The 26,619-nt window shown below is 35.7% G+C and overlaps 1 protein-coding gene across 2 annotated transcripts in view; it reads right to left on the bottom strand.

Moving 5' to 3' along the window:
• The window catches only part of LOC130233763 (low-density lipoprotein receptor-related protein 8-like), a 44,461-nt gene extending 17,842 nt beyond the window's left edge, over positions 1-26,619 (bottom strand). For both annotated transcript variants that reach the window (XM_056463955.1, XM_056463956.1), the window contains exons 1-7: positions 26,529-26,619; positions 19,680-20,045; positions 18,001-18,120; positions 12,947-13,072; positions 11,681-11,852; positions 8,377-8,592; positions 582-700 (exon numbers count right to left, since the gene is read on the bottom strand). In XM_056463955.1, the coding sequence (XP_056319930.1) occupies positions 582-700; positions 8,377-8,592; positions 11,681-11,852; positions 12,947-13,072; positions 18,001-18,120; positions 19,680-20,045; positions 26,529-26,592 (1,183 nt within the window). In that variant the 5' untranslated portion in view covers positions 26,593-26,619. The remainder of the gene's footprint in view (positions 1-581; positions 701-8,376; positions 8,593-11,680; positions 11,853-12,946; positions 13,073-18,000; positions 18,121-19,679; positions 20,046-26,528) is intronic.

Below are 26,619 nucleotides of genomic sequence, written 5' to 3'. Positions count from 1 at the left end.
GAATAGCCAAAAACTAGACTAGTCGTCAAATAGACAGATTAGACAGACTTTATACATGTAGTCATTCATTTCTGTTTATTTGATGACTAGGGTAGTTTTGACCTATTCTTAGACGTCTAGTAGATTTTCACTGACAGCCCAAATTTATCCTTGTTATAGCCAAGACAACTATGTTTATTCTATTAGAATAAATTAGACATCTATTAGACATCTTTTAAAAACAAAAAATGCTTGCTGGGTTCCTCTTTTTGCAACAAGCCAAGCAGCACATCTAGTGGCATAGTGACCATATATTTCCTGAGAACTTCACACTAACTTGGTTTCTTCTATAAAGTATGATGATTGTGTGAATTTGTAAAACTGACAATGACTGATTTTTGTATGGTAGTGGCTAATTAAAACTCTTAAATATGCAGTATTCTAATAATCTTGGCCACCATTCTACATAATACAGTATATGCATAATTAATCAAATCTCATCCATAAAACTAATGTATGAATGAAAGCAAATGAAAGTGCATTAGCATATGGAGTGAAAATAGGTTTGAATTCACAACTAAGCTAGTACTGCGGTTACTTACCTAGCGAGATTGCGACAGGGTTACGTATAAATGAAACTATCAATGCTAATCTGCTTTCCCCGTCCAAACCGACACGCTCAATTCTGGCAGACTCCCCACTTTCTGCCCAGAACACATACCTTTAGGAAGAAAAACTGGTTAAATCCAGTACACAAAGTAAGTAAAGCAATCCATCTGTGAGTCTATATAATGCAGGTTGGGTGGGACACTTAAAAACGACACATTGTAAATGCATACTATAGGATGAATATACTGTATGTGCTCTGTTTGCGAAATGACAGCTGTGTTTATAAAAATATATTGGTGGTTTTACAGTGAGGGAAATAAGTAACACGTCACCATTTCTATCAGAAAACATATTTCTAAAGGTGCTGTTGACTTGAAATTTTTACCGGATGTTGGAAACAACCAAAGAAATCCATATATGCAAAGAAAACAAAACTTATTAGTTTACATATATAGTAATATGTGTAATAAAATGAAATGACGGAGGGAAAAATATTCAACAAGAAGAAAGAGAGGTGTAGAAAGGCAGTGAAAACCCAGACAGCAGCTATAATCTCTCAGTAGTTCTTCAGCAATCCTCTGCACTTTATCATTTTAAATGAATATTAGCTGCTTCAGTCTTGCACCTCCATTACCAAGAAGATAAAGAGGAAACCAGGGTGGACATTTCAGCTAGACAATAATCCAAAACACAGCCAAGGAAACTTTCAAATGCTTTCAGAGAAGGAAAATAAAGCTCCTAAAATGGCCCAGCCAACCATCTGTTTTGAATCCAGTGGTGGAAAGGGTACTGAAAAATCATACTCAAGTAAAAGAACCATTACTTGCCTAAAAAAGTAGTGCAAGTACAGTAAAAGTATCTGTTGTAAATATTACTCAAAGTATGAGTAAAAAGTAGCCCTTTCAAAAGTACTCAAGAGTAGTGAGTATTTTGCTGTAAAAAGCTGATGCATTTACATGTAATTAGTGGATGTGTGTAAACGCAACTTTTTGTAGTGCCTTAATTATTGCCCAACAGACACACAACATCATAAGATGTTAATATTAGGTTCGATTTAGTTCGATGTCAGGTGACCAAAATTCAATGTCTAGCCAGCGTCTAAGGACAATATTATTTTGATGTCCAATAACGTCGTTGATATTTGGTTGATTTTAGGTTCTGTTGGAAAGTGACCAATATCCAATGTCAAGCCAACATCTTAAACCAACGTCATATTGACATCAAATACTGATATTTATTTGTCAGGTATGACAACCAAAAACCAACGTCTGATAAACGTCATAGTGGTAACGTCCACACAACATCATTAGATGTAGATATTTGGTTGATTTTAGGTTGGACGTTGGACATTGACGTCGGCCTGACGTTGGGTTCTGACGTTAACATGACTTTACTTTTTCCAAACAAAATGCAATGTCAATCAGACATTATGTTGAGGTCTTGTGCCTGCTGGGTGTTTAAGGCCATTTCGGTCATCATGCAGTAAAAATCCGTCATCTTCTCAACAGTGACATGCATCTAAACATTGAGTCTCTGGGTCTATGCGTGTAAAGACTTCTTGAACACTTTTAACGCTTCCAAACGGTTTGCGGCAATTATAAAGCGCACATGTCTTGAGGTAGTTCATTGTGATGTGATTTACCTCTTTACTTCTATGTGTGATTGGACAGGAATCACAGGACTGATTTTTAAAGTAAAGGACTGAAAATAAAGTAGTGACTGCAGGTTGAAGGAAAGTAGTGGAGTAAAAGTACTGATACAGCACTGAAAATGTACTCAAGGGAGAGTAAAAGTACACATTTTTAAAACTACTCAGTAAATTACAATTTCTGAGAAAAACTACTCAATTACAGTAATTTGAGTATTTGTTATTAGTTACTTTAAACCACTGCTTGAATCCAATAGAAAACACAAAAATAAAGACCAGATTTGAAAGACAAGACCCACAGAACCATCAAGATATTTACAGTCTGTTGAAGTTGGTGAAAAACTCACACCTGAACAATGCATGTGACTTCATTCTCTATATGAGAGGCGTCTTTAAGCTGTCATCACCAAAAAAGCCTTTTGAATTAAATACATTTCCGTAGTTCAGTACTTTCTCCTTGTGTCATTTCATTGTTATTACACATAACTAATTTTTCTGTTCTGTTTTATTTTTATGTTTATATTGTTTGGGTTTTTACCAAAATCTGGTCCAACTCCATGTCAACAGCTCTTTTAAGAATATTTTTCCCAGGAAAAAAACATGACGTGTTCAATACTTATTTTCCCCACTCTACACTTGCGCAAGTCCTGACTGTCTTTTGTTCTTTCATTTTAAATATCATCTGTAAGTTTCACAGTACACTTGCATCTTATTTCACAATATGTAGATGCAGAAATGTTGACATACCGTTTCATTGCCTGCTGGCTAAATGCAGTGGTCTACAGTTTAAAATGTTAATATTTGTTTTACACACACTTATCGTTTATCTTCAGAAGACAAAGGATGTGTTCACTTCACATGCATATCAATTCACTTTCATTATAATAGACAATTATTTGTTACCTACACCTTGGATGAGTGAATTACCAGCAAACTCGTGACTTACACCTTTAAGCGCTTCAAAATCGCATGCTGAAAAAGAAACATCACCACATGCATCATCAGCTTAAAGATGTGAATGTAAAAATAATCCCAATTCATCGCATGTTATATTAGAATATCATTAGATTTATTTTATTATAATTGTGTTAGAAGTAATATTTATAACTTATAATATATCTTTAAAGTATATTTTAATACAATTGCATAATATAATTTATGAAAGTGAAAGTCAAAAGTCTAAATTATTTATGATATTATTAATATAATAATATATTATTATTATTATTGTTATTATCATTGAATAATAATTTTAACAAACAAAAAAAAGAACAGAGATCATAAATTTCCCTGGATTTGCTACAGTAGGTAAGACTTGGAGTAAATTGTTACTATTTATTTTATTCTAACAACATTTCTTACAAATTTGTAATGAAATCAGCATTATTGCAAACATTGATTCTTCTGAAGTCAAAAAACACCAGTGCTGTATTGTCTAAAATATTTTTTGTTCTTATTTTATGCCCCCGAAATTGCTCTAAATGACATTCTATTTTCTATTTTAAATGGTTACATTTACAGTATAAAGTCAAATTAACATTTTACACAAATACACAACAATAAACCATTAATCTACATTAAATTTAGAATTTTCAATTGGTTTCTTCCACAGCTGTATATATGACTAGGGCTTGACATTTACTTATTTTGATCACCAGCCACTGTGGCTAGTAACATTACCAGCCACTCGATATTTTCACAAGCCACAATTTTGTTGTTGGAAAATATATTTTATATGAATAAAATGTGACTTTGGCATGCTAAAATTACTCATTTTACTTTTTAGTTTGTGGTGTATGAACCTGCTCAATGAGCTTGAGCAAAGGGGTTGTGGTTTCATGGTGTCAAATTGAAACTAGTTTTCATTTTACATGCTTTTTTTAAGGCTCAACAGAATTTGCCACACTTTTCTCTAGCCACACCAAAAACAAATACATAAAAGCTTAAAAATGACTAGCTTATAATAACTAAGCAAAAGAAAGCAGTTGAAAAACATATTGTGTGTGATAATGAAAAGATGATCACGTGCACACAGCATGGTTGAAGCGAAAGCAACGACTGCTGCTTACAAAAAGACATTTAAAAATATCTCGAGCTCTTGAAAGCAGCAGGACTGTGGGTGCACGAGCATCACTTTTTGTCCAGTCTATTTCAAAGAGAACCGATAACACCAGTTTTTCAGGCACAGATGCTTCACGCAATAAGGAACAGTTTCTTTTTAAAACTTTTAAACACTCGTGCATCACATCAGTGAGTGAAAAATCGCCTGTGTCTCACCTCCAGAGTTGGGTGTAACACATTTCTGTAACAGTAAATTGCGAGCTGAAATGGTGATAAATGCTAACGAACATGTTTGCTTCTTCAAGTGAAAATACAGACATTACTTTGATTTCATTGAGCTAAGGAACAAAAATATTGCAGTGCAGTCTATGTCTCTAAAGAACTTTCAACTGCTTTCTACTTGAGCGGCAACTTGTTGGAGCACTTGAACATAAAGCATTCTATGAAAACTCATCGCCAAAGAGGACATTGGCGCCCAAAAACATACGCCGGCGGCCCAACTCAACCCAAACAGGCTAAACTAAATTTTTGTGCAGAATCAGGAGTGAAGGTATCTTCTGAATGTCAAGACAAGAGAGTTCACATATTACGTCTTTTGCACGCGCAAGTTCATTCATTCCGTGCGGCTTGTACACACATATCCAGAGCTCATATTGTGCACGCTCTCATTTTGCAGGTGCACCAGTTAAAAACCACAAATCATGTGACAAGAACTGACTGATCAGCTATATGCTTTGTATGGAATATACACATTTCGATGGGCTTATTACCTCAGACAAACACAGAACACCCAAACACTGCAGTGCTTTTGCATACTATGGATGTCAGTGATTACAGGCATTCAGTTTTCTTCTAAATGTATTCTTTTGAGTTCACAAAAAAAGACAAACAGGTTTGGAACAAGTAAATGATGAGAGAATTTTAAGATGTCAAGCCGCTGTGATCAACCCAATTTAATGTTTTTCAGTGAATATTAAAGAGCTGCAGTTTTTTTGTGTTTTTATAGGTATATTTTATATGTTTTAAAAGTAACTTCAAAGTAAAGTAATTAGTAATCTGATTACTTTTTAAATGAAGTAATTAGTAAAGTAATCAGATTAAAAATTTCCAGTAGTAATCAGTAATTTCTAATATATTCGTTTTTTTTAAGTAAATTACCCAATAGGGGTGCCAAAATGTATTGTTTATTCGGTGCACCGCAATGCAGACGCGGACAATTCGGTTCCGGTTCAGTTTTAGATTATAACCGGTTATTACGTAGTGACATTATTTATCTCATATGCGCTATGTCGTAGTAGCTTACTATGCCGAGGGAGGAGGGCGCAAGTAATTAAAACACTGTAACTACTTAAAAACACAGAAACTGGGTTTGCTGGACAATGACATGCAGCAGAAGCTAGTTCACTGCAATTGAGAAAATGAAAGTAAACTCCATTTCTCTCACTTTGGCCTGTTAGACCTGCTGGCGTGACATTTCCTCTCTCCTCTTGGCTGTTATAGCAATACTTGTGGATCCAGACACAAGCACGTGTCTGCAGCAAGGTTATAATAGTTTTGGATTTTTTATTAGTTTTAGTTTTTATTTTGTTTTAACTTTTTGTTTTCGAATTCAGTAAGTTTTAATTCGTTTTTAGAGGCACATTTACTAGTTTTTATTAGTTTCTATATTTTGAAAATTGCTTAGTTTTAGTTTAGTTTTTATTAGTTTTAGTTTTTTTATAAATTAGGATACTTATTAGGTGCAAGATACAAAATCATCAGAATATTGTATAATACCTCAACCAAAGATATATTTTTAAAATCTGTATTCAGAGGACACATGCACACTACCATCTACCCATCCTCAAACTCAAATACAACATCCCACAAGATAGCAGGCCTAAGAACAGTTCAATATGTGTGCAAGGCTGCTTCTGGGGTTAGATACACAGTAGTGATGGAAAGTCCAGATCTTTTCCGTGAACAGGATTCGTGAACATGTTAAAAGTAAGTTTTTGTTTTAGAATATCCGGTTAAAAGAATGATTCGTTCGCGAGCAGGATCACTAATACGGAAATAAAACCCATTATTGGACACAAATGTGTTAAATTATTACTTTTAAGTGTCTGCTTGGGTCGTATTTATTGTATCATCATGCTGCTGTCATGTCCAGTTGTTGTTTTTGTCGCGGGAGCAACTGCGAGGTCTTACTAGAGAAGGACCGGCTTGATCTGGCCAATGGCATCAGGATTCCGAGGTGCCGTACGGCTCAAACACCAGGTGCAAAACTGGCATCACGAAGTTAAATGCTTATGTATTAAATACATTTACAAAGACAAAGGATTTTTTGCTATAATTTTAGTTAGTTTCAGTTAGTTTTGTATGTGCACAATACAGTTTTAGTTAGTTCTAGTTTTTTTTAAAACTCTTGTTTTTATTTTTAATTCAGTTAACGAAAATGTTTTTTCAATTCTAGTTTTCGTTTTTTCGTTTGTTTTCGTTAACTATAATAACCTTGGTCTGCAGAGCGAGTTTTCTCCTCCACGTCCATCATGAATCAGCTGTGATCTGTGAGCTGTGTATTACAAATAGTATAGAAACATAAATATATTTATTAGTGGTTGGCCGTTATCGGTGTTAATGTGCTGCGTTGACAGGAGACTCTTATCGCACGATAAAACAAATATCGCCGTTAATCTATTCTCAAAGTTGGGTTGGGAGCTGGATCTGTTCTATGCAAGCTATGATGACTTTCACCTTGATAATTTAGTGCGGATGTATACCTGACCGGTGAGCCATCTGACAAAAAGGTGCCCTTCTGAATCAAATCAGCATGATGCCCTTCTGATATACAAGACATATTGACTACGTTTACATGGACATCTGTCTAGTTATTTGCCTTAATAGACAATAATATAATTAAGGTGTTTACGTGAAGTGCTTTCATGTAAGAGTTTCTTGTAATTTTGGGTAACTTTAACTGCAGTTTGGCAGTTTCACATTCACTCATGAACATTTCATTTATGCCCCCGTGACAAACTGGGGTATTAGACGCAAATAAGGAGTAAGGACTGGTGGAAGAGTGTTGTGGAATTTAATAGCACACGCCGAATGTAAAGAAAAAAAAAAACTTTCACATTTCGTGATGTGTGCGTGTCGGAAAATATGGCGAAAAGTCCTACATGACGGTAATAGTTTGATTGCAGTGTTTTTTTCAATAATGCCGCTAATATATGCATACTCCACATGTCTTAACTCCATTTCTGTTTAGTTCAGTTATGACTTTAGTCGGATTAAGGTAATCAAAAAACGCTGTTTTGAGCTTATGTAGGCCTACAGTTCATGTTTAACTGAATAAACAGTTAGTAAACGCAAGTACATCTTATTGAACATCATTTATTTTCATCACCAATTATCATAGTAGAACAGTTTCTTAAGCAGTTTGTGATGCATTTTGGAAACAGGAGATGAGCCACTGGTCTAATGCACCACCTGGCTTGAGAAACCCGTTCTCAAAGACTTACTTTTAGTCATTATTTGGGTAGCACACATATTCTGAATGCCTTCGGCAGAATTCAAATGAGCCATTTTAATCTAGATTAATTCCAAGATTACAGTGAAATTAATCTAGATTCAAAAAATGTATCTATGTCCACCTATAATATTTATCATTTTCTCTTGTGCTGTGAAGTAAAATATAATTGTGTATGGAAAGCATCGTCAATGCACCGTGATGTACAGAGATATCGAATTGAACCGAATTGATGGCATGATAATCGTAACTGAACCGTGAGACCAATGTAGGTTCACACCTCTATTACCCAACACTGCTCACCTCGCGCATGATCATCCTCTCATTCGCTATATACTTGCTTCTTTTGCTCACACGAACACAGGTTTTTGTCATCGCTCACGCTGGCCCTAAACTCTGCTTTTTAAGAAAACTACTATTTAAAAAGTGAACTTAAATTCAGCCAAAGTGGCTAGTGGGAGTGGCTGTCTAACCCGCCACAGATTAAATCTACCCCATTTTGGCAGGTTGGTGGGTGTTAATGTCAAGTCTTGTTATGACATACAGTAGAAAAGCTGCATTTCCTTACCCTAACAGTGGCTGCACAGCAACAGCAGTAGGTCTGTAGAGCTCAGAGATAAGCAGCCTTTGCTTGGTGTTATTCAAAGAGGCCATGTGTAAAGCATGAGTACTGGTGCTGATCCAATACAGACGCTCATGGATCCAGTCCACTGCCAATCCCACAATGCCTTTTGAAGCCTTCAACAAAACAGCTGGTGTGTGGTCACTGGAGTCTAAGGACATCCTGAAACAGACAGATAAACTGGCTTAATATGTGCATTTTGTGTTGGACTTGATTATCTGTTTAACCAAAAGACCCTTTTCCTACACCCAATGATGCTTTGCGTGACATATGGGAACAACATTCAATAAAATGTTAACAATCAGTGGAGTTTTTTTTAAAACTTGCATATATCAAGGTGTCAAAGTTCTCCTCACAGTTTATTCTCTCATACAGCCTAATATGCAAGTCTCAAAACTAATGGCATGCCAGAGCCACCAAAGAAATCAGAAAGTGATCAGACACAAGGCCAAAGAACAATCGATAGAAGAGAGGATACACGCAAATAAAGAGGCTCTGTTACTTTACAACATTTCAGGCCCAGGGCTACACTGGGACACAATTTCAGTGCCGGGAAATCCCACACCCAGCAAGGCCATCCTTTGCTAAATGAACTCTCACTGGCTGAGGGCCAGACACATGAACAGTACTTCAATATATGCCAATCTTTTCTGTCTTTGCTGAAGATGATGTTAGGCCTTGTTTTGCGGTTTGCTATAGATTGTACTGAAAAAGAGATCTAGATACTTAGACTGGGGCCATGCAAATTATTAAAGGCTTTCTCATTAATCATATCCTCAGTTTCCTTTTCAATCTTCTCAATTTCCCTAACATCTTTCTACCTCTCCTTTCAGTTATCAGCTTCATACACTGAGTAAAGAAGAAAACTAGTTTTACTGGAAACTTAAACCAGTCACCTCAATGGCAAAAATTACACAGTCATTCTTCGTGCTCTAGAGTTACAAACAAAACTATCTCCAACTTGGGAGCAAAAAAAAAAAAAAAAAAAAATTTACATTACATTAATTCAGATTCAAATTTAAACAAATATGCATAAACAAACTTTAGACAAATTCTTATGTATAAGCTATTAGTACATTTTTAGTAGGGTGGGAATCACAGGTTAACTCACGATACAATAATACAATATTTTACCTCCGATATTTATTTATCACGAAATCAGCGACCACAAAATATCACAAATTATTACCAGCACATGTTTTATAGAATTGCAAACATGTAAAACAAGCGAAGAACTGTCAAACACGCTTAAAATGCTGATGTGACGAGAGCAGTTTGTGACTGAAAAGGTACATTACGGAAAAGGTAAAAGACGACGGTGCGTCTCTAGCTGTGTTTCCATCCAAAACTGTGAATTAACTTTATGCGCAAATCTGGATTATTACATAAAAGACGTGCAAATAAAGCAGCGTATCCAACGAGTCAAAGCGAACAATATCGTCACTTCCTGATTAACTAGCGCTAAATATTAACGGTAGAAAACGGAATTTGCTGTGATAGGAGAAGCTGCATGAATCTTTTCTTCATTTAATAAATGACTTGCGCCTCAGAAAGCAATCCTGAAGGTGTGAGCACCTGAAGGAGCACAGATGCTCTTGATTCTGGAGGTCATTAATAATATAATAACACTAATAGTGAAATAGTTAAGGCATTTTAGAATGATAACTTCAGATGTTTTAGAGTGTGCTCAGCCTGCTGGTTTGTCCATTCAGACACATTTTTATCATCACATGATCACTTATAACAAAATCACGACTTTTTTAATGTGCATACTGGAATTTGTTTGTGAAAGTGATTCCATCGTAGTTTATGCACCTTTCTTATCGAATAAAGTTTATCCTACTCAGTTATGCATGTTTTTTTATGCGCATTTCCAAAATGTATGCTCATCTTGCCGTCTCCATCAACCGTTTTTTTATCCGCATAACCAAAGTGCACATAAAAATAGGAGGATGGAAACGTAGCTATTGATGTTTTGCTAGTCTGCCATTACAGGAGGCTCCTGGTGGTGGCTTGGTGTACTGCAACCAAAGCGATAAACGGCTGGAGTCAGTGCAAGACTGATTAATAATTCAGATCTTTTGTACATTTAATATCGATACTTGGTTCCAGAATACCAATAAAGTATCGCGGCCGAAAATATTATGATATATCGAGTCCCACCTGTAAAATCTGAAATTTGTGATAACCTGTGTGTGCTTTAAATGAAATCAATTCTATATTATATTATGTTTTTTATTATTTGTAACAAGTTTCGCCATTCGCCGAGTTGGAAAGTTCAAGCTTGGTGAACTCTGACCTGCGAAATCACATCATTCGACTGCGTGAGACCAATCGAGGCTCAAAACATGACCTCTCTGGACAGAAATTTAAAATATGGACCAATCGCTTGCTTTTTTTAATGTCTAATCATCTTGTTTAATCCCGCCCCTTTTTTTCCGCAGCGTTGTACGACAGAATTTCGCCCGCACAAACTCTAGTGAGGCTGCAGCATTATTGTTCTGCTTTTAGTGCTTTTTCCATTGTTTAGTCTTATAGTGACGGTGTTTCATGAAATGTTCCTCTTCACTGATAGGAGATATGAGGGTTTGTCTCTAATTCAAGGTCTTTTGGCCTGCTGTATAATAACATTTGTTATATTTGTGCTGTTCAGGCGAGGTATGAGAGCGCATCGAAACACATGCAACTAAGATTATTCAATAAACCCTGCTCATTTATCATCATCACTTCGTCTCCTGCTTCTGCTCTTCTCTGGCTTCCTTCCACAGTCAACTCCTAAATTGATAATAGACAGTTAATTCTGTTAAATACTGGTAATGGGTGTTGAAAACTCTGCTCACTTGCTGTGCAGATACCTGGAGGAACTGACATTTCCTGACAAGATCTGGCATCCAGGGCTGGATATTATTTATGTGGCGTGGAGAGTGTGATCAAACACACCCCTTGTTTATAGCTGAAACTTTACCTGCTCATTAGATATGGTTTCCAAATGAGGTTTCTGCATTGTAGTTCTATCAGCTTATAGTCTAAAAACACACGCTGCCCACGAGGAAGTTTATAGAGTGACAGATTAATGACACTAGAAGCAAACGCATATATGCTTATCAACCACAATGAGGAACCATGAGAAAAAAAAATTACATAATGTTGATTTAAAGATTATTTGTTTCAGTTCCTTTTAATGGAAGTTCCCCAAAGCACAAACCATAAATGATGAATTATCAGACAAATGCTGGATATGGCTTTGCACCTGTAGATGACGTCATTCTCTGGACTGCTCCAGTAAAGTGTGTTGTGTGCATTAAGTGCTGAAACAGGTCCTGGTGAGACTCTTTTATCCGTAATGTTTCTTTCCTCAGAGCCGCTGAGATCCATCATTTTAATGCCTTCTTGAGTGCTGACAGCCACATGAGCAAGTCCACCTGCGTGAAACCAATGCCACAATTACTGATGTTAATGTTAGTGATAGAAGAAATTATTTTACAATACTTTCAGACATCTGAGCCAATATCAACAAATAAATCACCCTCTTGAATCGATCAAATGCCAAATGCTAGTGATGTTTGTTGTGTAAATATAATGAAGCACAAACTTACACACTACAATTTATCACAATTAAATATAATTTGTGCTGTTTTATTACACTGTAGAGCAGAGGTGTCCCAACTCGGTCCTGGAGAGCCACTGTCCTGCATAGTTTAGCTCCAACTTCCTTCAACACACCTCCCTGGAAGTTTCTAGTATCCATAAAAAAGAGCTAGATTAGCTGGTTCAGGCATGTTTAATTAGAGTTGGAACTAAAACATGCAGGACACCGGCCCTTCAGGACTGAGTTTGGGCACCCCTGCTGTAGAGCATGTTTTGTTTTATGAAGAGCTTGATTAATCAGGCTACTATGAGACCATTAACTACAACTACAAAATGTCTACAAATGTATGATCATTTATGATACGATTTATGACATTAAATAAAATCCATAAACACAAGTCAGAAACATATTCATGATGGCAAAAAAAAACAGATACACTGTAAAAAATGCAGGGTTCCACACAATTCATTCATGTTGTCCCGACACAAATTGATTAAGTTAACTTAACACTTTTAACAAATTTATGTGGATTGAACATAAAAAATGGTTGTCCCAATGAAACCTCAAGAATTGTGTCATTTCAGCTCATTTTAAATAAGTAGTTTGAACGAGCTACACTACACTACAGTGTACTTATTCTAGAATCAGATATTTATATGTGTATATAATAATTAAAATGAACTCAAATGAATTTACTATACAACTAAACAGAAATCTTACAAATTACAAGCAAAAAAAAAAAAAAAAGAAAAATAAAAGAATAAAAGAATAAAAGCTCATTCAGAACATTACTAAATCCTTTTATACACTGTAGAAATAATATTACATTAACACTGACTCAAATATGCACACAAAACATTATCTTACATATAAATCTAAAAATATCTTGTGTGTCTTTACAGGATAACACTGAAATCTCTCTCTGACCTGTGGCCTTGCACTGTCCCGTCCCGGCGGTCAGCAGATATCCATCCTGACAGTCACACACAACAGAGCCATTGGAATGGACACAGATCTGATCACACACGTCTGCATCAAGACACTGGTCCACAACTGGAAGTGAAAAGTGAGTTTTTGAGGGAAAATGTAATGCTAAAATATGGAAGAGAACGATGATAATCATGATTTTATCATAACCAAAGGGATGTTTTGTAATACTTCAATTTTAGACAATGGACAATGCAGATAAACGGTAAAAAAGATGATGATAATAATAATTCTAATAATAATTATTATTATTAATATTATTATTATCATCATCAACCTACTTCCCCAATAATTGGTTACATTGGGAATTGCAAACATTCTTTGATCACACTTTATTTTAAGGTACAATTCTCACTTTTAGCCTTTTGCCGCAGTCACACTAGAGTTTGAGCATGTGAAAATCTGTCATACGTTGCTGCAAATATGGGCGAGATTAAACAAGATGATTAGACATTTAGAAAAAAAGCAAGCAATTGCTCCATGTTTTACATTTCTGTACAGAGCGGTCATGTTTTGGCTTTGGATCGATTTACGCAGTCACTTGATGCAATTTTGCAGGTCAGAGTTCACCAAGCTTGAATTCTGCAAAGCAGCGAACTGCGAAACTTGTCACACAAGCTTGCGTATCCTGTCTGTCGCATTTGAATGTGTATACTGTAAATGCAAGTCTATGGGGCGAAAAGTCTATGCAAGTCTATGGGGCGAAAAGCTTTAAACTTTTAGCTCAATAGGTATTGCATTGCTGCTCATTAATAGTTAGTAAGGTAGTAGTTTGGGTTTAGGTATTTTGTAGGTTTAGGGATATAGAATAAGATCATACTTTATAAGTACTAATTCAACGCCAATATGGAAATAATAAGTAGGTAATAGGCTAGTAGTTAATAGTAGAAAATGGAACTTAATCCGCTTTTTTTTATCAGCCATGTGGTGAGAGGTGTGAGAGGACCCTGGTGCAGTTTGGCTGCTGCTTCTCCACCAGTTTTTGTATGTTTTTTTAGTTTCAGTCTTTTATACATGTCATTTTGCACTCCTCCGTATTTTCGGACATAACATTAAACCGGAGCTAAGTTTGTGCCCTGGACGCTCGGCTTGATTCTCTGAGTCCTTGGTGCTATTATGCGGCTAACTCATCTGTTTTTCCTCATTCTGGTTTTTATTGGAGCATTTCACACGCTACACAGTGGTCACTTGGATTTTAACATGTTCACTTACTCTGGAACAAACCTTTACCAACTTCAACACACTATGCTTCCTGCAGTGGACGTGGTACAAGTGCTTCACTCTCTAAAACTACTATGGCGCCCCGTGTACACTCATCGGGGTTCTCGGCAGAGTTTTTTGGCTCACCAGGCTGGGTCTATCAACACGGTGTGGTCTCGGAGGCGAGTGGTTCATCCTTACTCTTCAGCACGGGTTTGTTTGACGAATCTTGCACCCGTCCAGAAGGCTTCATCATCCAGTGGAGTTCAGCTAAACATTGTCAGGTGGCTTAGCAGTTATTTTCCGCTCTGATATGACAGTAATCGAGGTAACTCTGCCATGTTTTACTACCTTTGAATGCTTGGCGTTTAAATTGACCGGCACTTCTCCTGTGTTAGTATTGAACATTTATCGTCCTCCAAAACCTGCTTCCGAATTTTTCTCTGAACTTACCGATCTATTGACGGTGGCTAATGCGCTCTGTCCTTCTCTTCTCCTTACTGGTGATTTAAATTTTCACATTGAGGATGTGGACTGTGCTCAAGCCGTTTGTTTACTGGACATATTTAAGTAATCATAAACTCATTATGTTCGATCCGAGTACACCATCTTCCCAGACTACTGTCAAACGCATCACTTTTAGGAAACTTGGTGACATTGACCTTGACCAGTTTGGTCAACACATTGAGGGTTTGCCTATTATGTCTACAGTGGCCCAATACAACACTGTTTTTAAGTCTCTTCTTGATGATATTGCTCCACTGAAAACTCACTTCTTTTACGAGATCGTCGCCCTGGTTTATGCAGGAGCTAAGAAAAATGTAGGCTGTTAACAGGCAATTGGAGAGAAAATATATTAAATCTGGGCTTGTGATACACAAACTTATGTTTGAGCAGCATCTCAAGGAATATGATAATGCGCTGACGGTCGTGAAAAGGGAATACTTCTCACATGTGATTTGTAGTCAACATTTCAACTCTAGGACACTGTTTAGAACAGTCACTAATCTGGTTGGACCTCCTAATAATTTCACCCCTGCAACTGCTGAGCACTGTGACGAATTTTTACATTTCTGTACAACCAATTTTGACAATATTTTCTCTTCCATTGCCGGTGATTCTGATTCCACATATGTTGAGCCTTCGCCCTCTGTTCTTCCTGCTTCTGGCTTCTCGACTTTGCACATTGCTGATTATGATTTTATTGCGAAAACGGTTATGTCGCTGAACTCTTCATCCTTACCTAACTTCTGTTCTGAAGAACTGTCTCTCAGTGTTCGTGCCCCATATTACCACTATTGTGAATGCTTCACTTAGCACTGGTTTTATTGAAACTGCTCCTAAAACTGCTGCTGTTACGCTGATTTTAAAAAAGCCTGGTAGTGACTCCTCTGATCTGACTAATTATCGGCCGATTTCTAATCTACCTTTTCTGGCAAAGGTTTTTGAGCGGGTGGTCGTGGGGCAACTGCAAGAACACCTGGAAGCAAACGCTCTGTTTGATGCATTTCAGTCGAGTTTTAGATCAGGACATAGCACGGAAACTGCTGTAGTTAAGGTCGTTAATGACCTTCTCTTGATTGCTGATTTAGCGGCTTGTAGTATTTTAATGCTTTTACACTTAACCGCAGCTTTTGATACAATTTCTCATAGCATATTTTTGGACAGACTTCCATCCACTTGGATGGAATTGTGCTAAATTGGTTTAAATCCTATCTTTCTGGACGTTCACAGTTTTTTTTTATGTGGGGGGTCACAAATCGCGTACTGTTCCTTTATGTCATGGTGTCCCCCAAGGGCCAGTACTTGGTCCACTTCTCTTTAGTATTTATATGTTGCCTCTTGGTCAAATCCTGCAAAAATTTGGGATTAGATATCATTGTTATGCCGATGACACACAGATCTATATTAACACTTCTCCGAATTCATCGGCATCAATGTCATCGCATAAAGGCCCATAAACAGCGAGACGTTTTTTGCTCGTGGTTTCCGTCGACGTTTAACGCATCGTGACTAAATAAAGGGCGCCAATGTGATCATGCACACCGACGCGCAAAAAGCCAGACGCAAGTGTCATTTTTATTTTTTTTTTAAATCTTCTCCACCAATCAGATTGGCACTTTTGTTCACGTGCACGGAGCTGCTTGAACAATAGGACAATAATCATCATAATAATCATTCTTCATCGCAAGATCTGAAGCTGCTGCTTGAACCATCCATAACAACAAGCGTAGTCTTATTCTTCTATGTTACAAGCGGGTGTCAGAAGCTTAAAGTTGTGTAGCGCCATCTTTGAATCCGGAAAAACATCTCGTAAAACGCTGACGATAAACGCAAACGAAAAGCACTCCTTCTAACATCAAGAGGTGTAGTGAATTTGAGTTAACAGTTGATGGGTCTGCCTTATCACCATCTCCGCAGGTGCGGACATTTAACTCATTTTAAACATTTAACTAAAACGGCCTTTTATCATCAGCTTACGTCCTTTCCCTTCGAGGTCTGACGCTGAAAGACTTGTCCATGCTTTTATCACGTCTCGCTTGGATTTTTGCAATTCTCTGTTCGGAGGGTTACCAGCTAATTCTCTCAAGATTTTACAATACATCCAAAATTCGGCTGCACGTGTGTTGACACATACATCATCTCGGTCTCACATCACTCCTGTAGTCCAACAGCTTCACTGGCTGCCCGTCAAGTCTCGTATTGATTTTAAGACATTGATTTTAACATATAAAGCGATTCATGGTTCTGCTCCAGGTTACATTTGTGACTTGATATCCATTTCCTCTACCTCTCGCTGTCGCTGCAAACTCAGCACCATGGGAGGTAGGGCGTTCTCTTTCCGTGCACCCAAGCTGTGGAATGCTCTTCCCACAAACATTAGGAATGCTGGTTCCTTGGACTGTTTTAAGAAGCTAGTTAAAACTCATCTTTTTAGGACTGTTTTAATTCTTGTAAGCGCTTTGGGTTTTAGAAAAGCGCGTTATAAATAAAATTTATTATTATTATTACTTTTTATATGACAAATTTTCAAAAGTATATTTAAACACGTTTAAATATGCAAATGCAGTAATATTTAAATATACACTAATTTGCATGCATTTCTAGCATAAACGTTGGAATATTGAATTAAGTCTGGTTTAAATTTCTTCACTCTCCTTTTTTTGGCATATTAAAGTTTTAAGGATTCAACAGAATGGATTTTAGAATCTTTTTTTGTCATTCCAACTTTCAAAAACTACTGCCAAAAGCAAATAAAATCTTGTATATAATCAGGCGAATGATGCATGAACACCTCCCTCTCTTTAGAAACCTTCAGAATACAAATATAAATTATATTGTGTAGTTTGATGTGTGTAAGAGCTGATGAAGTGGAGATTTACAGCTCAATGCAGAAGAAAAAGGCCTTTAAAAATACAAATTGTAATTGAAACCTACAGAAATAAACTAATAAGGCATGAAGCAGGTTTTCTTTTCTTCAAACTAAAAACAAGAACTCTATTAAAAGCTCAAAATCGCAAAACTGACAAGTTTATGAAAAACAGTTTTTCCATTGAATAGTCAAATACACATTAATGGTCATTTTAAACTCAAATGTAACAGGTCAGCTCATGTTTAGATCATACATGCTTGTTTTAGTTCAGCAACCACCCTGTTCTGGGCACTGCTGCTCATGGAAAAAGGGCAATCATTGACTGTGAATGAAGAGCTTCCAAAACGGCGTTTCTGTAGCAATGCTGTAATGTGTTTACACTGGATCATGTCATGTCATTACTAAGTTACCCATTGCTCACCCTCACAGTGTGTGTCCTGCACCAGCCTCATTCCTTTAGGACAGTCACATCTGAAGCCGAATGGCAGATCCAGACATATGTGTGAACAGCCACCGTTATTGACCGCACATTCATTGTGATCTATACCATAAGAGAAACAACAACAAAAGAGACAATGATCAAATATATTGATTAATAATGATAAAACGAATGCGCTTTTCATATACAGTTGAAGTCTGAATTACTAGCCCCCTGTTTTTTTACCCCCCGTTTTTTTTTTTCCCCAATTTCTGTTTAACGGAGAGAAGATTTTTCTCAACACATTTCTAAACATAATAGTTTTAATAACTCATTTCTAATAACTGATTTCTAAGTTATTGAATAACAATGGTTTGTTCTGTAGACTATCAAAAAAGAATTAGCTTAAAGGGGCTAATAATTTTGACCTTAAAATGGTTTTTAAAAATTAAAAACTGCTTTTATTCTAGCCAAAATAAAACATATAAGACTTTCTCCAGAAGAAAAAAATATTATCCGACATACTGTGAAAATGTTCTTTGTTAAACACCATTTGGGAAATATTTAAAAAATAAAATAAAATTCAATGGGGGGCTAATAATTCTGACTTCAACTGTATGTATGTATGCATGCATGTGTGAATGTGAATATATATATATATATATATATATATATATATATATATATATATATATATATATATATATATATATATATATATAATTTATGCGATAAATAGATTTTTATTACATTACAGACGGTTACAATGTTACACAAAATTTTATTTCATATGAATTAACTTTATATTTATCAGCAAAAATTAAAGCTAACATTTTAGAAGCACAACTGTAGTCATTGCTGATAATTACAGAAAAGGTTATTTTAAACCCATATTTCATTCATTCATTCATTTTATTTTCGGCTTAGTCCCTTTATTAATCCAGAGTCGCCACAACGGAATGAACCGTCAACTTATCCAGCATATGTTTTACGCAGCGGATGCCCTTCCAGCCGCAACCCAACTCTGGGAAACATCCATACACACTCCCTATATTTTACATTACATCTATTTTACTGTTAAAAACAACATGTGACATCACTGTGTTACCATGACTGGGGATTTGGACTTGTTTGTATGTGTTTATTTATAATATAAAAATAAAATAAAATTAAATAAAAAAAAAAAACATGTGACCATTAACTGCCAATATATACATCACCAAAAACACAGATTCACATATATAGCTAAAAATCTTATGATATAGTTCACCCAAAACTAAAGATTCTGTCATTTACTCAACTAAAATATGTTTGGGTTTCTATTTTCTGTTGAACACAACATAAAAAGGTTATTTTGAAGAATGCTGGAAACCTGCAATAACCATTGACTTTCACAGTAAGAAAACTAAATATTATGGAAGTTAATGATTACAAGTTTCCAGCTGTTTTCAAAATAACTTTTTTTAAATGTGTTCAACAGAAAAAGGAAATTCATAAAGATATGGAACCACTTGCGGATGAGTAAATTTTCATTTATGAGTGAACAATCCCTTTAATATTCTACTGAAGAGAACGGTCGCCTTCATTTTGGATAACCCATGGGTGAGTAAAGTAACAGGACGTGTACATTTGTTTGGTAAACTATGCCTTTAAAATCCAAAAATAATGCAAAAATTGCATACCACAGTCTTCTTCATCGCTGCCATCTTTACAATCACTGGAGTGGTCACACCTCCATGAATTAGGCACACATTGTCCATTAGTGCATGTGAACTCTGAGCGCGCGCATGCCTGTGCTTTAGAAACGGATGTGCATATGTCTAACTGTTCGTCTGCTCCATCAGCGCAGTCCAGCCTGCCATCACACACACTGCTGGAGGAAACACAGCTCTCTGACGCCACACAGTGGAAAGAGCCATTAGTGCAGTTCCAGCAGGAGCTTTCATCGCTGCCATCTCCACAGTCATTCACAGCATCACAGCGCACAGACAGAGACACATATCTGCTGTTGGCACACATAAACTGACCCACGCTGCACTTCGGGAAACCTGTGGCAGATAAGAGGAAAACAGCTCTAATTATTAGGAGTTCACGTTTTAGATGGATTAGTTCACTTCCAGAATGAACATTTCCTGAAAATTTGTTCAGCCCTCCGTCATTCAAGATGTACATTTTTGTAAATAATATTACTTTTTACAACTTTTTTTTTTTTAAATAATATAAAAAGAATGTGTTGTCATATGGTGGCTTTCTATCAGTGGCTGTATCTTTCCAAATTGCAATTTTAAATTGACTTCAACTGTAAAAAAAAAAAAAACTTTGCAGAACATCCCGCAGTTTGGAAAAGTCAGTGTTTTCAAATCGCCAAAATTTTCTTTTATACCGTTCCTAAGATATATGTACAATTTTTAAAATATTTATTTAGCTTTTTAACAGTATCTCCAGCAGAAAAGATATCCAAAGGTGCCATTTTCAAATTCTTTAAAATTCTGAAATTTGTGTTTTGAAGAATGAAGATAACAGAAGTCTTCAGTTAAATAATTTTTCCAGACATGTTTGTGTTCCAAAATATTTTTATTTTAAATGTTTCTCAAAATAAAATATATTGGCTGGATCCGAAATCGCCTACTACTCAGTAGGTACTGCATTTGAATTTGAATGTACTACTCGACCGATATAACAGTACGTTCTATACAGAATTCTATGAATTCAGACATACTACTCGGCTTGCATACTGTTTTTAGCTTACTATATAATATGGAAGTGTGTGATTTCAGACACAGTCATTGTGTTCAAAGCGGAAAAAAGTTTTTGTTTTTACCAAAGCATTTAAAAATAATATATTTTAAAGCAATAATGACAATATTGGATATTTTTTATCCAAGGTTATCATAGCATTAGAATCTTATACCAGTCCATGCCTAGTTTGAAGTGATATATTGCCTGGGTCCATTTTGTAAATTACAAGACAAAAGCCTGGTAATAAAATACCAGTACGTTTTCAGTTTTTTTACAGACTTTATTCTATATATTATATAATATATATATATTGTTTCAAAACACTAAAATGTCAATGAAAGTCATTTTAAATTAAAATTTCAAAATCAAAAGTTGATAGAGCAGAGATCAAGGACCCATAATGCCATTAACAACTGTAAATAAATGAGAAAAAACTGTGGCTCAGGAAATATGGAACCTGTTAATTAAAGATATTTTTTATGCACCTAGGAAAATGATCAGTCATTTCAGTCATTTTCCTTAAATATATATATATATATATATATATATATATATATATATATATATATATATATATATATATATATATATATATATATATATATATATATATATATATATATATATATAAATAAAAGTTTGCACCCCAGAGGTAGTTAAACAAGTTTGTTGTCCTGTTTCCTTCATTTCTTTTTGAGAGTAAATTATTGAATCATTTTTATTCTGAAAGTGAACTAATGCTTTAACTTTCGTAAGTGTGTAATGTTGCTGCTTGAGCATAAAAAAACATTACAATGATTAAGATGTTATGGTATATAATATAAATTAATAAACAGTCAGTTCATAATTAGGATGTGGAAATAACATGAAATGTCATATGTGCTACTTAAATAAACATAATCATTAAAATAAATACAACACTGAACGTAAGAGCAATTTTTAAGTATACATGACTAACATACTTGAGCAGTAATCTAACTATACATACAGTTGAAGTCAGAATTATTAGCCCTCCTGAATTATTAACCCTCCAGTTTATTTTCCCCCAATTTCTGTTTACCAGAAGGACTATTAACACATTTCTAAACATAACAGGTTTAATAACTGATTATAACCTTAGACAGACTATAAACAGGTACTTTACACAAAACAAAAACAATATTGTGCAAGCTATTGTGCAAAAGTGCTATTTAAGGTTGGAAAAAGTTAAGTAGTGCAGCATGATTTGTGGACAATCACAAGTAAACATTATCTTCCTTTAGCAAGTGTAAGATGGAGTTTTACAGAGTGTTACAGGTGGTTTGTCAAGCCTACTCACCAGTGTGAAGTCAGAACACACTTAGAAATGCACAATGTTTTTCTAGAGATATGGAGGGATTGTAGGAAAGTTTCTGGTGCATAGAAAGACAAAGAGTGTGTTTTCTAAAGGTGTATTGTCAAGCCCACTCACCAGTGTAAGGCACACTCACAAATGCATAGTGTTTTCATGTGGTGTGGTGGGGTGAGAAGGATATTTGGATTTTATTTGGGGACAGATTTTGAAAGTTGTCATTATGAATAATTATTTTGCTAATAACTCATTATGGTACTATGATTTATGTCCTTAAGCTTGAACAAAATGTACAATTATGCCCACTTGCAAAAAAATTGGTATATAATTCTGGTATACATGATAAAGAAGGAATACAGTCAGTTCATTTTTATGATTTAGTAAATAACTCTGACATTCAAAACTAGTTATCATTCTAATAATCCATTATGGCATTATGATTCATGTTCTTGTACAATAAGCTTGCACAAAATATACCCTTACACCCAGTGGTAACAAACCACTTTAGCCTTTAATTCCAACACTTAAAGTGATTATAATTATTGCTAAGGGATTAACTTAAATGGTTTGTTTATGACCCTTTCATTTCCCTCAATCAAACAGATTCATTATCCCAGTGACAAAAATCTTGAACATAGTCTGTTGAAGAGATGTGAGATGTTGAAAGGATAACTCATCAAAAATATAGAAACATCCTCATTATTTCTAGATATTCTGAAAAATGTTGGATAAAGCAATCATTGACAGCATAGTAGAAACAAATAAATAAATAAATAATAACTAAAATAAAAAAAGTTTTGAAAGTCTTTTAGAGGGTGTACTTGTGGTAGACACACTAAGATACTTTTGAAATAAATCGCTCATTAATCGCGTGATACTGATGCAACTGATGCATGATGCGACTACGATTGCATGATTCTGAAAAAACCTGACATCGCGATGTTTTGTTTTTTGTGATATGAACGGTTTCGTCAGATGGCTTAAATAGCTCTATTTGATATGATAATTCTTGAATAATAATTCGGGAACAGAAATCGAGTAATCAAATGTAAAATAGCAATGCACAATCTTCATTGTACAAATAATTCAATAAAATATTTATTAAAGTTGCAACTGTTTTAAACGCTCTTGCTGTGCGCATAAGATCACAGACCTTAAAAACACATGCAAATAATACAAACTAGTGGCAAAATTCTTTAATGGCTCCACAAATCTCTGAACTGTGGCTCCATAATCACAAGTCAACATTGCACATCCGACAATGTGACCATAGTGGATGCACACATATTGCAATATCGATGCTAAATTTATATATTAAGCAGCCTTATTGCGAACCATTGTGGTATACTGTGATTATATTGTACACTCCCCAGCAACTTTATTAGGTACACCTTACTAGTACCCCTTTTGCCTTCAGAACTGCTTTAATCCTTCGTGGCATAGGTTCAACAAGGTATTGGATATATTCCTCAGAGATTTTGTCCATATTAACATGATAGTATGACGCAGTTGCTGCAGATTTGTCAGCTGGACATCCATGATGCGAATCTCCTATTCCACCACATCCCAAAGGTGCTCTATTGGACTTAGTTCTGGTGACTGTGGAAACCAGTCTGAGATGATTCGCGCTTTATGACATGGTGCGTTATCCTGCTGGAAGTAGCCATCAGAAGGTGGGTACACTGTGGTCATAAAGGGATGGACATAGTCAGGAACAATACTAAGGTAGGCTGTAGCGTTGCTTAATTGGTACTAATGGGCTCAAAGCGTGCCAAGAAAATATCCCCCACACCATTACACCACCACCAGCCTGAACCATTGATACAAGGCAGGATGGATCCATGCTTTCATGTTGTTGAAAACTTGACCCTACCATCTGAATGTTGCAGCAGAAATCGAGACTCATCAGATCAGACAACATTTTTCCAATCTTCTATTGTGCAATTTTGCTGAGCCTGTGTTCTCAGCTGACAGGAGTGGCACCCGGTGTGGTCTTCTGCTGCTGTAGCCCATCTGCCTCAAGGTTGGACGTGTTGCGCGTTATTAGATGCTCTTCTGCATATCTTGGTTGTAAACGAGTAACTATTTGAGTTACTGTTGACTTTCTATCAACTGGAACCAGTCTGGCCATTCTTCTCTGATCTCTGGCATCAACAAGGCATTTGCAGCCACAGAACTGCCACTCACTGGATATTTTCTCTTCTTCAAATCATTCTATGTAAACCCTAGAGATGGTTGTGCATGAAAATTCCAGTAGATCAGCAGTTTCTGAAAAACTCAGACCAGCCTGTCTGGCACCAACAACCATGCCACATTCAAAGTCACTTACATCACCTTTTTTCCCCATTCTGATTCTCAGTTTGAACTGAAGCAGATCGTCTTGACCATGTCTGCATGCCTAAATGCATCGAGCTGCTGCCATGTGATTTGCCTATTAGAAATTTGCGTTAATGAGCAGTTGGACAGGTGTACCTAATAAAGTGGCCGGTGAGTGTATATTGTTACACATTTCAATATATTGCCCTAGTTAAATTGTTCTAGCATTTGACACGTTATTCAATTGTTTATTATTCAGTTGGTCATTGTTAGTAAGGTAGTTGTTCTTTTAATAGTATCAAACTTAAGTCTTTTCATTTAAATGTTTATTAGTCCAAAAGAAAAAAATATCATTAAAGTGTATATTTTAACTATAAGAAGTAAACTATATTTTACATTTTCCATGGGCTTGATTAATGTTCAGTGGTCAGCTTATGCAATAGCTCCTACCAAGGCTGGTCAGTTCACCCACTAGCTCGGATCAATTTACCCCTAACATGATGGCAAATTGAACCACATGAACACCTTTTTCAGTACGCCATATTTATTTATTTACTTTTTTTAAAGTATGTAACATTGACTGCTCAATATAAATGTATGACTATAAACAGTAGCTTGATAATACATTTATAAAGTGCATTTAAAAATGCATATCGTTTATTTTAAAAAGTAATTTATTAAATTTTCCCTGAAATGTCTTCTAATGCATTAAATATATGATTACTTTAAATACCATATCACACAATTATCTGGGCTTCCTGTAAAATGCAGAAATGCATTGTCTCTTTTTTTAGTTTGCCATATTTTTAAAACACTTTGTCCTGTAAGCATAATCATAATTTGACCTTTAATTTGAAACATCCTGAAAATAAGTTGAATGCTTTCGTTGCACTTCTACCTCTTTTTTTCCCCTATAGACAACATCTTACCCCACTCTCCACTTTCAAATGAAACAGTTTGTCTAATTCAGTATTTGCAGTGAAGACAATGCTTGAAAACTTTACTGAAGCAGTTTTTACACATAAATCGTTAATACATTTTCTGTTCCAGACTGGCATTTAAAAAAACGAACTCCATAAAGAAAGGAGTTAATAAGATTTACTCAGATCTGGCCAGAACAAAGCCAAGACCTAAATCCCTACAGAGCACCTCTATGGTGGAAGCTTAAAAGTTCATTAGGAACAAAAATGCCTTTCTGATTTGCAGATTTAAAACTTGATCATGTTTTCTCCCGTAAAATCTTCAATACTGGTTAATATCTTGACATTATTACTTATTTTTACATTGATTGTTATAAATTATTAAACCCCAAAAATAAACTGAAAATTAACATTAAAAACTGTTATAATGACAATCTAATCCCTAGCTGGAAATACATTTTATATCTTCCTGTCAAAATAGTTGTGTCCCCTTAGTCCCAATTGATCATCATTTAAATAACACAAATTACCAGAGGTTATCCAACTGGGGATGGAGAATTCAAATAATAATTGGTGTCTTTAAACATAATGTCCACATTTTGTCTACTTATGTATTTGGGGGGAAACAAATATATATCTACTTACTAAAATGTTACGTGATAATTTATTTTACATAGGGTTTACATGCCTTCAAATATAACCATATCAAGAAATTAGTCCAAATTGAACTAAAATCATTTGAATAATTTGAAGTAGTTTACAACAAAGAAGACTTTTAAAAAGAAGAAGTTTTTAAAAGAAGTTTACGGACAAGAAAACGTTTTAAAGAAATTTACAAAGTTTGAAGCGCCACTGTAAATACAGTAACCCTTTATGTGAAGAGCGCACGTGGAAGATCCTCTGACGCAAGACCAAGGACAGCCCGCGCGAGCTTTTATAATGCAAAATGATTCATTGACACTCTACTTAATCCACTGTATAAGGGTGTTTGCGCCTGACAGTAATTCAGTCTGTAATTACATATTTATAATGCGCGAGGGAACTCGAAACATAAAACCCTCGCAAGTTTGACAGCTGCGTGTTCGCGATCCAATCAGATGGCGTGACCGCGCAGCGCGCAACCTGAGGTCCAATGGGAAAGTGTGAACACTGGCGATTCATTCCGACACATTAGACACGTGCATTTATTATCCTCTGTCCACGCAGATTTACAAGCATTTCCTTACCTTTCGTTAAAGGTAAACACGACACTCCCGTCCACAGCAGTAGAAATGCACCAAGGTGTTCCATGCCTTGCTCGGCGTCCTCTAAGGTACG

Source organism: Danio aesculapii, chromosome 8, assembly GCF_903798145.1.
Source record: "Danio aesculapii chromosome 8, fDanAes4.1, whole genome shotgun sequence".
NCBI classification, from domain to species: domain Eukaryota; kingdom Metazoa; phylum Chordata; class Actinopteri; order Cypriniformes; family Danionidae; genus Danio; species Danio aesculapii.
The sequence above is the reverse complement of the archived record's forward strand: the minus strand, read 5'-3'. Positions and strand labels throughout refer to the sequence as shown.